Below are 15,602 nucleotides of genomic sequence, written 5' to 3' on the forward strand. Positions count from 1 at the left end.
GATCAAATATTTAGTGAATGAAAGCTCTAGAGAGACCGACCGTTCAGTAGTCCTCGCAGTTTGCGAGTCTGCAAATTATTTGCCATCGGTAGACAATGCAGCGGCTGGTGCATCCTATTCCGACGTTGGTTTTATCAACGAGCATCCTAAAGCTTGCGTGCTTGCAACAAGGAGGCTGGCTGTCTTGGTTGATTTGTTCCTCGCTCGTAGTATATGAGGTATACTTGAGGTGGGTTGCAGTAGGTGTAACAGCGGCAAATAAGTGAGGCTATAAAGTAGCTGGGGCCCCATAATTGTTTGGTAGGTTTTGGTGACACCTAACCTTGGTATCCTGCCAAAGGTTTGCATTGTGTAGGTGGGCGGGGCGAATTTCAAGTGGCAAAGGCCTCGTCAATGGGATAAGATGGTCGACTGTAAGGGGAAGTCATGAGTTGTCCATTGATCTACGCCTCGTCAGCAGAGGGGCTGAAGTGAGGAATAGACAGTGGGAAGGTTGAGGGTGTTGGATCGCGAGGGTAGAAATAGTGGGAAGAGGGAAGGATGGACAATAGTAAGTATATAAGGACTCGCTAGTATTCCCCAGAATGGAAGTCACCTCCACAGCGCCTTCCTTGTGTACTCATCTTTCCCTCACCCCACCATTGGTGAGATAGTTGATAGGAATCTTGGTAGGCACCCTTTTGTACTTTAGGGACTTCGCTTGGTTCCTCGCAAGGATATTCATAGCTGGCAATATAAACAGGTAATGATATACTAAGTCAACTGAAGCTTAGATTCTTGGGTTTTAGAGGTGGTGGCCAATATATAGAAAAGGGGACTGTGCATGATTGACACAATGAAAAGTGGACTGCACCTTCCCTTTATAACTTCCCTTGTTAACAAACAAACATCCCCCTCCCCCCTCCCTTACCTTCACCCAAATCTCAGATAGTCCACAATACGGATGCCCTTCTCCATGGAACAGCTGCTTCCTCCCAAATATCTTCCCCAACCTTGTCATCATCATTACGGGAACCTGTGTCGGAAGCCACCAATGTATGTCTTGTCACAACTACATTGGACAGGGGACCGTTTTTAACGATCTACCTATAATCGTAGGGGTATTGAGATTTCTCCTTTTCTCTAGTGCCTTCTACATCTTCATACTGGGCACTTTTATCACAATACAATACATTGTGCTGTCCTATGTACCAGCCTGGATTCGTAACAAGATCGTTTACAGGTTGTAGGTGTGAGACTGAATCTTGATGCTAGACACAGTCCAGGTCTTTCCGTTGTCGTTTGTCTTCAAACCGGAAGAAGTGGCCTCATCGATAGCCAGAGTGTCACCGAAGGAGGAATCGGCGGCGTCCAGGATAATGGTAGTGTCGTGGTATTCTACAACAATTAGCATGTGTTTGATGACATTAATGTATAAACGCGAACTCACCGTGTGCTGCAGTAGTGCTCTTGCAGGCATCATCCTGGCATTCGACAGCGGTACCCCAGCCCTGTGCCTGGCCGGAGCCTAGAGAAGACTGTCAGTTGGAGACTGAGAGTGTCATTAGGTCGAGAACTTACTGGTTGAAAGAGTCGACACAACCTCTCCGTTGATGGAGACAGTCTGGTCGAACTTGCTGGTGTCGTCGTTGTACTTGTCTATAGAATAGTTAGCTCATGTTTATGAGACCCAGTAAATCAGAACTTACACTTCATTGTAATTTCATCACCAGCATCGGCAGGGACCTGCTTTCCGCCCAGCTGGGTATCTTGGAGGGTACTGGCCCATGTGCACCATTGTCCAGCCTTTGCACCACAGTTTCTACAGGAGTCAGTTATGAATTGTGTTTTCATTTGTGGTCCCGTCACTCACGCGGCAGGGTCGGAGAAAGAAACAGCAAGAGCCTGAATCAAATCACCACCGCTTGTTCCCATACCGGGCCATAGGGCAAGACGGTCTTTCTGTGGGCTTGGCACCTCTGGGAGAACAAGTGTTGTGGTTGCTTCACGGATCCATGACGTGGTGGGGCCCAGGGAGAAGTGAGGACCGAATCCGATATTATCTTGGGCATTGACGAGGCCGAGGACAGCGAGGACGGCGAGGTTTCTTAGAGACATGATGAATATAGGTGGCTAATGAAATGAGGAAGAATCAAGCTCCGAATGGGAAGAGCGGCTTTATATGATCAAATATTCAAGAGTAAGGGTGAAGAGTTGGTAATGACCCAGTTAAGGGGAAGGAAACATGGACCGGATCATTCCACTCCACCAATCTATAATTTCTCCGTTTCAAACCGTTGAGTTTTGGATGTGCATTTGAGGCATAGACCAGACTGGATTTCGTTGTTTCATACGAGGTCTTTGAAACAAACTAACTGGAGAAAGTGGAGACCGAAACAACATGCTAGTTCAAGTCTATTACATACAATGTCTAGGCAAAGCCAGCTGTGCGGTTCTGGACATTATTTGACTCGGGGATTGTCGCAGAAAAAGTTTATTTTGAGGATCGAGGCTGGACTGAGAGTTATTTTGACCAGGTTGTAGTTCTATAACCACTTGTAGGTTACTCAGATGTATCAAGATAATATATTTCTAACCCCTACACACCCACCCTAGTGGGGATTTTAAGGCGTTTTATGGAGCTAGTAAGCTTGTTGCAACACACTATAAATAACTAACTATAAACTACCTGAAGACTCGTATCCGCCGTTTAAACTCCGGCCCAAGCCGACAGGCCAAAAGCGTACTTGCGTCAAAGCCTCGCGTTATATGGTTCTTGATTTTTGATGATAACCCATTCATCCCACAAATATAGGCAATAATATGGAAGTGTAGCATTAAGCTTAGTCCACTGTATCGTGCCCACAGGCCATTGGGATTGGTTTGATCCTGCAAGTGCTTTTCTCAACGCCTACTCAGGTTATACATCTCTCTTACTGCAGCCTTCAATTCCAAACGTTCCAAAACGTTTCTCCGCGTTTTCCCACCAATATCTCTCATATAATCCTTGAGGAATACTATTTGCACCCCTGTTTCAACAATTTCGGGTAAGGCGTTTCTTGCCCTGCTGAGCCCCGTCTTTGTCCACCCCGTAACACGCTATCGTGGGGCAACATCAACATCGACGGCCTTCAAAATTCTATCAATTTGAATTTACCATCTGCACCCCTGTGTATGCCATTAACACTGTCACTGTGTACGAAGCATCTCTGTAATACTTTGCTTTCTATATGGGACCATCGCCGCATCTTAGGAACCCCATACACTTGGCCGTATGGGACTTTGGGACATTATTGCTGATGTGTTGCTCCTCTAGTGTGCCTCCTTGTAAAACTGCTAATTTTGTCATGAATATAGGTTGCTCTGTGGATATATCACTAACTTAAATTCGAGAAGGGGTGTTGGGTGCCTGGGTGCCTGGGTGCCTGAGGCATATAACCCACCTGGGACAGATCCACTTCTCTCTCCTTCTCTCTTTCTCCTCCCGAGTCCCTGTCCACTTCGCTCGATACGAATCTACATGCATTGTTTCTCCAATTGAATCATATATTAGATTCTCCATCGCAATTCTCTCGTCGTAACAACATCATTCCATCTCATTAACCACCCCTCAAAATTGCCACTGCGCACACCAATTCCTCATCAATTCAGGCGAAACCTCCTCCATCTGCCGCATTGTCAAGCTATAGAACTTAGTTCTTGTGGTAGCCAGTGGTGCCGCCTTGATTCCCATCTTCGCACCCTCCGCCGCCGATCGATATGTGTCGAGCAGTTTCACCGCTGGGTTATCATCCACCACAGGGTAAACCTGGCTCTTTTCAAGTGCATGGATCCACTCTTCAAATGAGACTACCTTTTCGATCCTCTCGCCATAAAACTCACGCAGAACGGGTATGAGGCTAGGCCAGTTGGTAGCCTTTGGATTGAGTGCATGGAAGTACCCGGTAATCTCTTCTACCGACCAGAGAGATGTCACACCCGAAACATCCAGTATCACATTTGCAATGTCCTCCACCGGTGCCCAGCCCGCGTCTTCAAATGTGCCAAGGGAGTCAGGCAGGAGTCCTAAGTGAACGGAACTCCGAACTAAGCTTGGAAGCCACTCTTGCGGATTCCATTTACCCTGCTGGCCACGCGGGCCCGCAACTTGACCAACCCGTACTATGACACTAGGCACACCCGATATTTTGGTACCTGCATCGAGAATCATACTGCCTGCGAGCTTCGACTGACTGTATCCCATCGTTGCGATGGACCAATTTGGTAGCGCCTCCTCGGGCACAGGCACTTCGGGGGTCTGCCATCTCTCAACCGTTCCAATGCTTGAAATGAAGGTTATGGGCACATTTTTGCGCGCAGATTGTGAGCTGAAATCGACCAGGTGACGCACCCCACGGATGTGCGGCTCAAACGACGCCACGGACAGGTTAAAGTTGACAGGCCAGGCATTGTGGATCACGCGGTCCACCTCGTCGGCGAGTCGGGTCTTTACCTCGAGGGCAAGGCCCAAGCCTGGTTCTGCAAGATTTACCTGCAGGAACTCGGCCCGAGAGAAATCAGTCGATAATCCCCTGGATGTACTGGCCTCAATCTGGCGCTGTAAACCGTTCACAGAACGGTTGAAACATATTACCTTGCTAACATTGGGACATTTTAAAGTGAAGTCCAGCAAATACGATCCCAGTGCACCCGTTGTGCCTGTGATGATGATAACTTGTCCTCTGTCGGCAGGAGCTGGCTTATTCGGCACTGCCGCTGGGAGGTCATGAATGTACTTGTCGACGAGTGCAGTGCAAATGGCTGTTTCATCCGCCATCACACCTGGGTCACCGGTTGGGCCACCCTGTCTGCAATTTTCGCAGACCAGGGAGAAGACATACGCCGCTAGCTGTGTCATCGTTGGATGGGCATAGATAACCCTCGATTCCACCGCCTGCTCGCTGGGTTTAACACCCGCCTTCTTCAGGGTGACAAACAGCACGCGAGAGAGTTGTATCACTTGCAGCGAATCCATGCCAGCGATAAAGAAATCGTCGTCCATGTCCAATTCAGGGAGTTTGAGCATGCTCCGAACCAACTTGCAAACAGAACCCAAAACTGTCGTCTCAGAAGTGACATCAAGATCCACAGGAACAACCAAATTGTTTCTGTTATCGAAGAAGATTTTAATGTCTTCCGCGTATAACCTTTCCACCATAGCGCGCTGAATAGTGCCTTTACCTGCGCGAGGGAATGGGCGCTGCGGATCCGACAAAAAGACATAATCACGTAAGATACGGCCGTGTGCAACCGTTTGAGCATTAACCGTTTCAATAGTTGGCCAAATATCATCAAGAAAGATCTGCCTTTCCTTTTCATTGTTGGGATAATGAACAGGCTCGATCATTAGCCCAGCATGGAATTGCTTACTACCAACGACCTGCGCGCTGAACACCGCTGGGTGACCCATGATGGCGCCTTCGATACTGACGGGATTCAGCTTCTCTCCCGTGGAGAAGACAATGATGTCGTCAGCCCGACCCACGTATGTCCAGTGGTCTGCCAAGGTAGGGTGCGGCCGGTACAAGTCTTTGGTGCTGAACTCGTCCAACTGGGGAAAAGTATAGAAGCAACCCTGTAGCCCCGGGTGCTTGTCCTTGCGCACTATAACTTGCTCGTACGTATCGTCGCCAATCAACCGCCATTCGATGCCTATCACATCACTTGGAATGATGAACCACGGCCACATAGCGGGATCCGGTTGAGAGTAATAAGGAAAGAAAGCGAACCTACCGCGATTGGTAAGTAAAGCGCTTGGCAGATTTCATACTCCGAGTGATTAGTTAATTAGGAGGTTTCTCACTCAGTAGCTGCAATGGTGTTCGCTATATTAATACCGTAGTATACCAGTCGATTAGCCGTCTCCGGGGTAATAGCGCCTGATGGGATGGTCCGGATTAGCTAAATATCGCAGAGGAAAGCAAGCAACAGAAATTGCGGAGGTAACCGACCTCCCCCAAAGGCCACGACATGGAGTTTTTTAAGCTCGGTGATTGCCTCCTCCGAGTGAGACATATGGTCCAGGATGGCTGGTGGTATAGCCGTCCACCCGGGGTTACTGTTTTTCAGCCACTTAACCACATTATCGCCTGTTATCGGACGAGAGGGGTCCCGGAATGCGATCGTCGTATTATACTAGAAGGCGCACAAAGAGGAGATCAGGATCCCTGCAGCATGAAACAAGGGCATGACGAGTAGGTGGCGCGGATTAGGAGAGCTGGTTCATGTCGGAAGCCAAGGCAAGGTGCCATTGCGCGCTTGTACGTAGCGATGAAGATCATGCTGAGCAACCATACCCTGCCGCAGGACTACTGGTTTAGGAAGGCCAGTACTGCCACTAGTGTGCAGTACCACATAAGGGTCCCATTCTGCCTCAGCGAATGTTTTTGTGTACAGAACGGGTGTCACCCCATAAGCAACCCACTCGTCAAATGGCGCTACAGCCACACTCCTCATCGCCGGCCTGGCATCCACCCATGGCTGCACCATTGAAGCAAACTGGAGTTCATGATATAGTATGTTGGAATCCGTCTTATCGAACAGGTTCCGTTGCGCCTCGATTGAGTTGCGAGGCGAAATGAGCAGGGCCTGGTAACCGGCCTTGATAGCACCGACCACGAAGATGGGGTAGCGCGGGTCCTCCAAGCCGATGTAGGCCACTGTAGGGAATTCGCCAGGAGATGGATACCCATTCTGCGTGATGAGCATATTCGCGACATAATTGACGGCATTGGCGACCTCAGACCAGGTCACAGGCTTCCATCCATCGCAGGGATTGTTGATCCGTGGGATTGACATGCACTCAAGATCGGGAGTTTTGCGAGCCGTCTCATCAATGACATTTGGTATTAGACGCTTGCCGCATTCTCCACCGAGGAACATTTTGGCCGTTGAGTCCTTCGTGGTGCCAACAAGATGGGCAACGTGAGTTGCTGGGAGATTCTTTTGTCGAGGTTGAGCTGGAAACCCGTAGAGTTGAAGTTGTGAGAAATTCTCCAGTCTGGGTGGGGGATCACCTCTGCTTATCACCTTTTAACACAAGGGTAGATGATGCGGGGATATAGACCTTGGGGCGGCAATTCGTTCCCGTGATGCCACGTTTAATACCACTTTTATGCAAGTCGTCAGCTTAGATCACTTTGGATGAACCTATTCAAGGTCATACCTGCCGGAACTGGGAGCTAAGTATATTCAAACATGGTCGGGTCACAAGTTCCCTGGATTCGGGTGAATATAAAACGATTGAAATAGTTTACATCCTTATATTGGCTGTTCTTTGATTCGCTGACGACCCTGAGGCTTTAGCTGGTATATTGGTTAATATTAGTGTGAGAGTGATAGGGCATTTATGTGTCTTTGATTGTTTCATTTCCGGGGAAAGGCGAGCATCCAGTGGTGAACAAATTCCGCATGGGAATTCCTTTATTGGCTTTCCATTCCTATGCACGGACCCGTGTGATCTCCCATCGGTGTGATGAAGGAAGCTTAGAAGATTAAAAGTTGATACGTCCTGCATGATCCGCAAAGACAAAATCTGCTCTACAACATCGGTTGCCGTCGGGACGACCTTTTCCGATGCGGTTGAGTGTCAAAGATGGGGAGAAACATACCACTGAATACTATCATTGTCGCCTCGAGCAGGCACTCATAAATAACCGAAACAACAAGAACTAGATAGTGGGGATGCTTAGGCGTCCCGTCCCTAGGCGCCCCGTCCCCACCGGTCCAGTGCATGTGAATCACTCAAGTGGAGCTTAACTGTGAGATTAAACGCCACATTGCTTGGTACAGTACCAGTCTGGACAATATTATCACGTACTATCCGGTCGATAAATTTGAGAGGGCGTTCAAAGAGATCATGGAAGGAAAAGCCCTGAATGGTGTTCTTTGAGATGTTGTGATGGCGGCCTCAGCTCATTATTCCTGCCTTAGGCATGAACCCCTCAGTAGGTAGTTAGTCGGCAGATCATGCCTCTAGCAATCAATTCTCTTCCCCCACTCTTTCTGGCCTACAGATTATGTCTCAACCCCAGATCATGCCAGAACAACTCAGCCAATGCTATGAATTGATCAGTCTCAACTGGTATTCAGCAAAACCTCCGAACTCAATTGACTTACTTCCGTTGGGCGTAGTCGGAACAAGGGAATCACTCTACCTTCCAAGGTGCGATTGGCGGAGCCTAAACAGTGTTGTCCTTATATACCTAAGTACCTATGGAACTAACAAAGTAAACATCGTTTTTAGATCACCGAGGGGGCCTACTACCTCCCTTCCCGTGGACAAGACTCTCCGTACTACTAGTATCCCTCTCCTCACAATTAGACCGACCCCAAGTAACCTCCATTTGCGTGGTCATGGTGATGATATTATTGCCTTTCGTTTTCGTGGGATCGTGGAGAATCTCGCCATCTCCAACTGCAACAGTAGTGACGGTGTGGTCGTGCGTGCGAGGCGTGAAGCTCGACGTTTCTTCCAGGTTGTAACCCAACCTACGGCTGGCGGAGCCGGTGTGCGGGCCGGTGCGGGTCGAGCCGAAGAGCCTCGGCACGACCCGGGTAACGAGTGGCTTGAAAGAGGGAGCGCACGCAGCGATAAACGCCAGACCAACTTCAATGGTGGACACACAGAAGAGCAGCGAGTGCGTGGGATTCTTTGGCATATGACGGTCGAATTTGTCAAGGAGGACGAGGCGAGTAATGCCTGCTACCACGGTTCTTTATTTATTAGTATATATCGGATTGATAGAGAACGAAGAGGTGGGAGATAGATACAGGCCATTTACCACTAGACCATAACAAAAAAACCTCGGTTCATGTTAAGGCGCTAGGCGGGCCATATCTTAGTCTGACAGAAGGTGTTTAGCCGAGTTACTCACAAAAGACCCAAGGACAAAATACCAATCAGCATCAACTTTTGAGTCCATTGCATCTGTAGGCGATATACGATCCAGGTGGGCAGAATTAAAGCGAGGACGTCTGTGAGAACTGAGACTGCCCCCGTGCCGGTAACAAAGTTTGCAAAGTCAAGACACTTCGCATTGGGATATGAGTCCAAATCCCAATTAGCGGCTACAGGCACGCATCGAAAGACAGTCGTAAAAAATGTGATAACAGCGGCGATGCCATTAACAATTAATAGCCCCCAGATGGCTAGGTGCACCAACCTTTTCTGGCCGGTTAGACGTAGCAGGAAGAGTAGGATGGAGGTCTTGACGAGGGCCAAAATAGGATTGTAGATGAGCTCGGTCTATTTTATTAGCAAACGTGAACCAGTTAGGTTAGAAACAGTATGTTTTACCCACTGCGTAGGTATATTTGCCGCCGAGAATAACGGGATAGTCTGGAGGTATATCCCAGACGTTATATCCGATATACGTGTAAATGATCACTGACGAATCATTAACTTCATGAACCAAAAAAAGATACTGGAGCATCCTGGCGCTTGATCGTACCTTGATATGATGTAAATGTCTCGGCCCAGTACATGATCTGTCAATCTTCGTCAATCCTCGAGGCTTGTTCTTAGAATTTTTGCAGTACTAACTATCGCGAGACAAATTACCCAGTCATCTGTTCAATATTAGATTCGTAGAGCTCAGGGAAAAGCGGAATTGGAACGATGAACTGACCTGCAGCAAACGACTTCGTTAACGTGCGGCTGTAAAGCCGCAGAGCCACAGCCACGGTTGCGAAGCACGGAAAGGCAAAGATCAAGGCAATTGCTTGCGACTGTAAGTTGTCACTAGAACCCATCATCTCTCTGAATCCGTTTTCTGTACAACAAATTGCACCTGTCACCCGTTGGTTTGGCAAGAAAGGTTCGACTCACTTGGGCACTTGAGCAACGTGCCAGGGTTACATAGTAAGCAAATTCATGGATCCCCCTGCTACGAGCTGAATTTGCTTTCAGCTTAAACTAGACCGCATCCTACTATACAGTGGCTTTCTGGCCCCCATATCTTCCCGTAAGGTTGCAGTGTAGGCCTTCGGCTAATTCTGGCCCTAATCTGCGGTAGTCCTTTCATTGTGTGCCTAGTTGCGGCTGTTGAGCCTTCAAATAGACTAGCGTATATATCTCGATCATTGACTCAGTATAATCTGGTTTAGTCAAGTTTCAGATAGACACTAGATTGGGGCCACAAAACTGGGGGGCTAAAATGTGGACTCCTTACCAATGGTGTTAGAAAACAGTACGGAGTAGAACGAACACATTGCCTGTGCACTGAATATGTCAGCATATTCAAAAGAAATTGGATAACCCTGGAAATAAACTAACGATTATTGCATTATTGACCTTTGTAGTGGTGAGAATTGTTCCAACTTGAATACATATTGTATACGATCTCACCTCACGTAGATAACTAACACCTGCAACTAGTTAACTAGTGTACAAGGGTACTGATCCGGTCGGCTATAGCACCACAAATAAATAGACCGAGTAATCTAATTAAAATATAGCACCACCGAATCGACCTCCGCGGTGCTCCGGTCGCTTGTGCTGAAAAGACTCCTTCAGAGCGCGTGGCTGTCCTCCTACGTCGGCTATATTTAAGTAGCATCCCTGTCCACATCCTTAATAGGGGGCTGGCGATATTTTCTTTCTTAACTGCTCATTGGACATTTACCGCCTCTTTTTGTTTTTTTGAAATTGTGTTGGTTAATATCGTTCGACATGAAGGGCATATGGGGAGTTACTTTCGTTGCGAGCGCTTCGCTCGCTGGGGCGATTTCAACTACATCACTCGCAGCAGCAGCAACTACGGTTACAGCCACAGCTAATTCGGCAGATTCGTTGTTTCACAATGAGAGGGTGCAGTTGACTGAGGGCGTGCTCTCGGATGTATCGGCGGCCTTGCAGAATAGCACTGTCGCTAACATGTTCGCCTTTGCGAGCAACCCCACGACACACAAGAGGAGTGTCCATCATAGCTGTAAAGTTATGCCCGAGGATTTCTGGTGGCCCGTCAAGCCGATTTGGGACGTCTTCAATATCTTGCTCGGCGGCAGCCTGATCAAGACGCTGCCCCTGGCAGCCTACTGCTATCCGGACTGGCCGCAGTACGATGCCACCAAGTGCGCAAGCATCACATCTGACTGGCTCAAGTCGGACCTGCACATGGCTGACCCTGCGTCGATAATGCTGCCGCTGTACGAGGGCCGCTCTTGCCTACCATCACCGTATAATTATACTGCGAGTTGCACGCAGGGCGCCTATCCGACGTATGCAGTGAACGTATCCACCGTGGCTCAAATCCAGCTAGCGGTCAACTTTGCCCGTAACCTGAACTTGCGACTTGTGGTCAAGAATACCGGACATGATTTCAATGGTAAGGCCTCCGGCAAGGGTGCCCTCTCTATTTGGACCCATTACCTCAAGGACAAGGAGTATTTCCCAAACTTCCAGGCTGCCAATGGCTACATCGGTCCCGCCATTAAGTTCGGCTCGGGTATTCAAGTAAATGAGGCTTATGAGTTTGCTCAGTTTCTCGGTCACTCGGTTGTTGGCGGAGAAGCCGTCACTGTCGGTTTGGGTGGAGGCTACACTGCTGGTGGTGGCCACTCCCCTCTTTCCAGTATGTACGGTTTGGCGGCCGATCAGGTTTTGGCCATGCAAGGTAAGTCTCTTTCTTATTAACTTGAATCTGCAACAAAGACCTCCCTACTAAGTCTGCTTAGTTGTTCTGGCTGATGGTAGATTCATCACTGCTACCTCCACGGAGAACTCGGAGGTTTTCTGGATGCTTCGCGGTGGCGGTGGCAGCACCATTGGAGTCGTCACCTCTCTAACGGTCAAGGCCTTACCTCAGCTGGAGACGACTACTGTGACTTTCAATTTCACGGTCAACGACACTCCTGGTCCCGACGCGTTCTGGGCTGCCGTTGGGTCCTACCTCGATAATTTCGAGACCTTTGTTGATGCTGGCACCTACGGTTACTTCTACATTGGTGCTTCCGAGGCCATGATTGGTACAGCATATGCCGGTAATACTGACTATTACTTCCGTATGCAATCCTTCGTCGCACCCAACATGACTGTCGCCGAGACCGAGGCACTCTTAGCTCCATGGTTTGATTCTCTCAAAAGCCTAAATGTCTCCTACGCTCCGTGGTACAACCACGCAGATAACTTGTGCGTCTAAGTCTCCCCGTTGTTTCCTCAAATCAGTCCATCTATATTCCAGCTAAAACATTGTTCTAGCCATGATCCCTGGGCTGTGTCCTTCCCTCAGGAATTCGTTGGAACTGATAGCGTCAAGACTGCATCTCGCCTGCTTCCCCGTAAGGTCTTCCAGAGCGATGATCTCCGCAACCAAACCTGGGCCGCCTACCGGGACGCTGTCAGTCAGGTATGTCTTAGTATATGTGCATGCAAATGCATAGATACACTCTCTGCTCTCTCTTTCTGGAAACCTTCTGACATACTATAGGGTCTTTTCATTGCCGGCTTCCACATGAGTGGCACCGGCATCGCCGTCAAGCCCCCCCACAGACACTTCCGTCCTGCCCGCATGGCGCGATGCCCTGTCCCACGTTATTGTCGGTTCCCAATGGAACTCCACCTCCTCCTGGGAGGTGATAAAGAGCTCCTCGCTCTTCGTGACTCAGTGGATGGACGTTCTACGTGATATTGCCCCTGACTCAGGCTCCTACATGAGTGAGGCTGATCTCCTTGAGCCGAACCTCCAGGATGCCTTTTACGGCATTCACTACCCCCGTCTCTACGAGCTGAAGCAGAAGTATGATCCTACGGGCCTTTTCTTTGCTCTGACTGCCGTTGGTGCTGAGGATTGGGAGGTTCAAACTGTTGACCCGCTGCCCTACTCGTGGAACAATAATGGGCGACTGTGCCCGAAGTCTTCCTAAAAAGAGCGATGTGAAGTTATAGAAGCTAAAAACATTGGATCTTTGATGAAGGTAAGACTCAAGACTAAAAGATAAGCACATGTTGACCACTCTGTCTTGGGGCATTCCACACATAGTTTGATGTTGAAGGTGGACGTAATCCTACTCCTAATACCACTAAACCCTGTATATTCCAGTATCCTCTCTCGCACGTAACATGATATATACGATGATAGGCTGAATAAGATAACAGACTGAAAGGATAAAGGAAAGGAAACGGGAGCAAAATGCGCAGAAACACCGGAATGAGACTTCCCGTCGGCTCGTACCTGAGTCGCAGCCTAGTCATGACAAACCACCTCATCCAATGACTGGTCATCCCTGCTGGCCGTGCTAACCCATAAAGGTTACTCCCAATTAGGATTAGTGATCCACTGGCTGCACCTGGGCATATCTCCGGTAGTTCCTGTTCAACGCTGGTCCTCGTTCTATCATTCTAGCGCGTTCATCCTGATCATCACCCTGTACAACAGCGACAAAATGTGGAAATTCAGTCATCTGAATGCAGACGCATTTGAGGACCCCAAGAAAAACAGCGGTCGAAAAAGACCCCGCTGTCGGGAGCCCATATCATGTAACCATTGTCGAAAATCCAAAGTGCGCTGCGATCGCAAGTCACCATGCAAACCGTGCCAAGATCGTGGGATGGACAAACAGTGCACTTACTCCGGTTCCAAAGTCCCAGCAGTCTCGCAATCTACCAAACCAACAGTGTCTCCTCAACGCCCAGAGATCGATCTACACGCCTTCGAGCAGCCGACACCCCACTCATCTGATGGCCAGATCTTCGATCCACTATCGGATTTACCCCACAACCCGACCACTGTCAGTCATGCCAATAGTGCCTTTAAGGGGTCAAACTTCAAAACAAGAATGATTGGCGGCACCCATTGGATGGCCGTGTGCACCGATTTGCCCGTAATAGGGGCAATGCTGGAGAAGACCGTTGATTTTCAACCGATGTGGAGAACTTTCGCGGAAGTCAAGTCTCTCCTTCGCGTCGCAAATTCGGTCCCAGCCGGCGTCAATGGAGATCGTAACAAGCTACTGAATCTCCTTCCCGATCGATCAACCTGCGAGAAGTGGATCAGGCGATTTTATGAAACATATGGCAGAATCTATCATGTGATCGACCAGAACTGCCTGATGACGGAGCTGGGAGAAATATTGATCGCCTCCTTCGACGCGAATGAAGTCCACATTCTCAAAATCCTGTTGGTAATTGCGATTTCCATGCAGACCGACAAGTCAGAGCGACTATGCGGGCGTCGGCTACTGCAAGAAGCGGAGAGCCGTATTCATACATCGACACAGTTTCAAAAACCTTGTGTCGGCGTCATGCAGGTTTTATTGTTGTTGATCATCATGAAGACCATTACTGCCTCTGACACTGACAAGGTTTATAGCCTCATGGGTATCGTGGGCCTGACTACGCAAATGGCTCTGAGCATGGGCTTGCATAGGGATCCGGCCTTGTTCCCTGGTGTCACTTCTTACTATGCAGAAGTTCGGAAACGATTATGGGCTAGTTTCTTTCGATTAAATCTCGACTATTGCATCCGGAGCGGATCAAACTTTAGTATTCGACTGGAGGATGTGGACTGTCCCCTCCCGAGCCGTATCGACCTTTCGACCCTTGACCCAGGTACCATGATGGAGTCGGCTACCATGTTGAACCATGCCGAGGAAGCAACGGACCAAGCTTTCAATATTGCTGCAATGAAGCTTGCCGTAGTGAGGGCTCCATTACACCAGCGACTCTGCTCCATAACTCCTGAATTATCAAGCGAGCTACGGGATCGGATGCGCGCCTCATTCCACAAGATCTTGCGCGAGTTTCCTCCGAATCTACACGAGGGAGCTTCGTCATCCAGTCTAATCGAAAAGCTTCAGCAAGCCTTGTTGTCAATCCAGGTTCATAGCTTCATGATCATTATCACACTCAATTTTGCTCTAGAGGTCCCATCTCATACCTCGCAGCGGAGCGATCTCTATGAATTATGGGATGATTCAGTGTCCATTCTCCTTCAGTTGCAAGAGGTGTTACAGAGCGGCTCTGGGCTGTCTAGCGTGGCTTACCATCTACTTTGGACCGACCTTGCCCGCGCAGCATTAACCGCATGTTTGGTGGTTGGTCGCCTACGGAGGATCAACATGGGAACAACTGTCTCCAATAGCCCCAAGCCAACACTGGTCATCTTTCAACAGCTTTTGCTGAAATATCTAGGTGCTTTATCGCAAATTCTAGCATGCAAATACAACCTCGGCCCTGTTGCAGCAAAGACGAGACTTGTCCTTGCTGTGGCGACAACTGTTACTTCAAGCCTCGTCGACGACGTTCGCGGCTTGCAACAGGATTCCAAATTCTTGCAGGTCGGCATCAAAGCTGCCGACGAGGTTGTAACCGAGATGGAATGTTGTCTGAAGCGGGAAAACCAATACTCAATGCCCGCCTTGCTGGGATTCAATACTGCAACGACATCAGCTCCACCACGTGGCTTCACTCCTCTTACAGCAGACTGCATGGACCATACACAACTCCTCCCAGATCCCTTAATTCAGACGTTGTTTTCGAGCGACTGCGACTTTTACCAGAACTTAGAGTCTCCGGGTCTGGGTATGCAGTCTGATTTATGTTTACCATATTCCATGACACCATTCTGATCTACATCGAGGATCCA

The 15,602-nt window shown here is 48.9% G+C and overlaps 5 protein-coding genes across 5 annotated transcripts; 2 read left to right on the top strand and 3 right to left on the bottom strand.

Annotated features, from left to right (window-relative positions):
• Window positions 1–1,216: 1,216 nt before the first annotated feature.
• On the bottom strand, window positions 1,217–2,097 carry N7516_008166 (uncharacterized protein; the record flags this gene model as incomplete). The annotated part of the gene is made up of 5 exons (XM_057220885.1): window positions 1,217–1,377; window positions 1,430–1,507; window positions 1,561–1,638; window positions 1,689–1,801; window positions 1,853–2,097. The coding sequence occupies 5 exons, from the start codon at window positions 2,095–2,097 to the stop codon at window positions 1,217–1,219; spliced, it is 675 nt and encodes a 224-aa protein (XP_057071157.1).
• Window positions 2,098–3,205: 1,108 nt separating this feature from the next.
• On the bottom strand, window positions 3,206–6,900 carry N7516_008167 (uncharacterized protein; the record flags this gene model as incomplete). Its single annotated transcript, XM_057220886.1, has 5 exons — window positions 3,206–3,312; window positions 3,610–5,747; window positions 5,822–5,897; window positions 5,970–6,153; window positions 6,283–6,900. 5 exons carry the CDS (start codon window positions 6,898–6,900, stop codon window positions 3,206–3,208), a joined length of 3,123 nt encoding a protein of 1,040 aa, XP_057071158.1.
• Window positions 6,901–8,264: 1,364 nt separating this feature from the next.
• N7516_008168 (uncharacterized protein) lies at window positions 8,265–9,504 on the bottom strand (the record flags this gene model as incomplete). The annotated part of the gene is made up of 4 exons (XM_057220887.1): window positions 8,265–8,733; window positions 8,895–9,265; window positions 9,321–9,406; window positions 9,471–9,504. 4 exons carry the CDS (start codon window positions 9,502–9,504, stop codon window positions 8,265–8,267), a joined length of 960 nt encoding a protein of 319 aa, XP_057071159.1.
• Window positions 9,505–10,690: 1,186 nt separating this feature from the next.
• Window positions 10,691–12,882, top strand: N7516_008169 (FAD-binding oxidoreductase; the record flags this gene model as incomplete). The annotated part of the gene is made up of 5 exons (XM_057220888.1): window positions 10,691–11,633; window positions 11,695–12,148; window positions 12,218–12,365; window positions 12,447–12,591; window positions 12,662–12,882. The coding sequence occupies 5 exons, from the start codon at window positions 10,691–10,693 to the stop codon at window positions 12,880–12,882; spliced, it is 1,911 nt and encodes a 636-aa protein (XP_057071160.1).
• Window positions 12,883–13,401: 519 nt separating this feature from the next.
• N7516_008170 (uncharacterized protein) lies at window positions 13,402–15,585 on the top strand (the record flags this gene model as incomplete). Its single annotated transcript, XM_057220889.1, has 1 exon — window positions 13,402–15,585. The coding sequence occupies one exon, from the start codon at window positions 13,402–13,404 to the stop codon at window positions 15,583–15,585; it is 2,184 nt and encodes a 727-aa protein (XP_057071161.1).
• Between the last annotated feature and the right edge of the window lie 17 nt (window positions 15,586–15,602).

This window comes from Penicillium verrucosum, assembly GCF_028828655.1.
Source record: "Penicillium verrucosum strain IBT 35672 chromosome Unknown utg000003l_segment0_segment0, whole genome shotgun sequence".
NCBI lineage: Eukaryota > Fungi > Ascomycota > Eurotiomycetes > Eurotiales > Aspergillaceae > Penicillium > Penicillium verrucosum.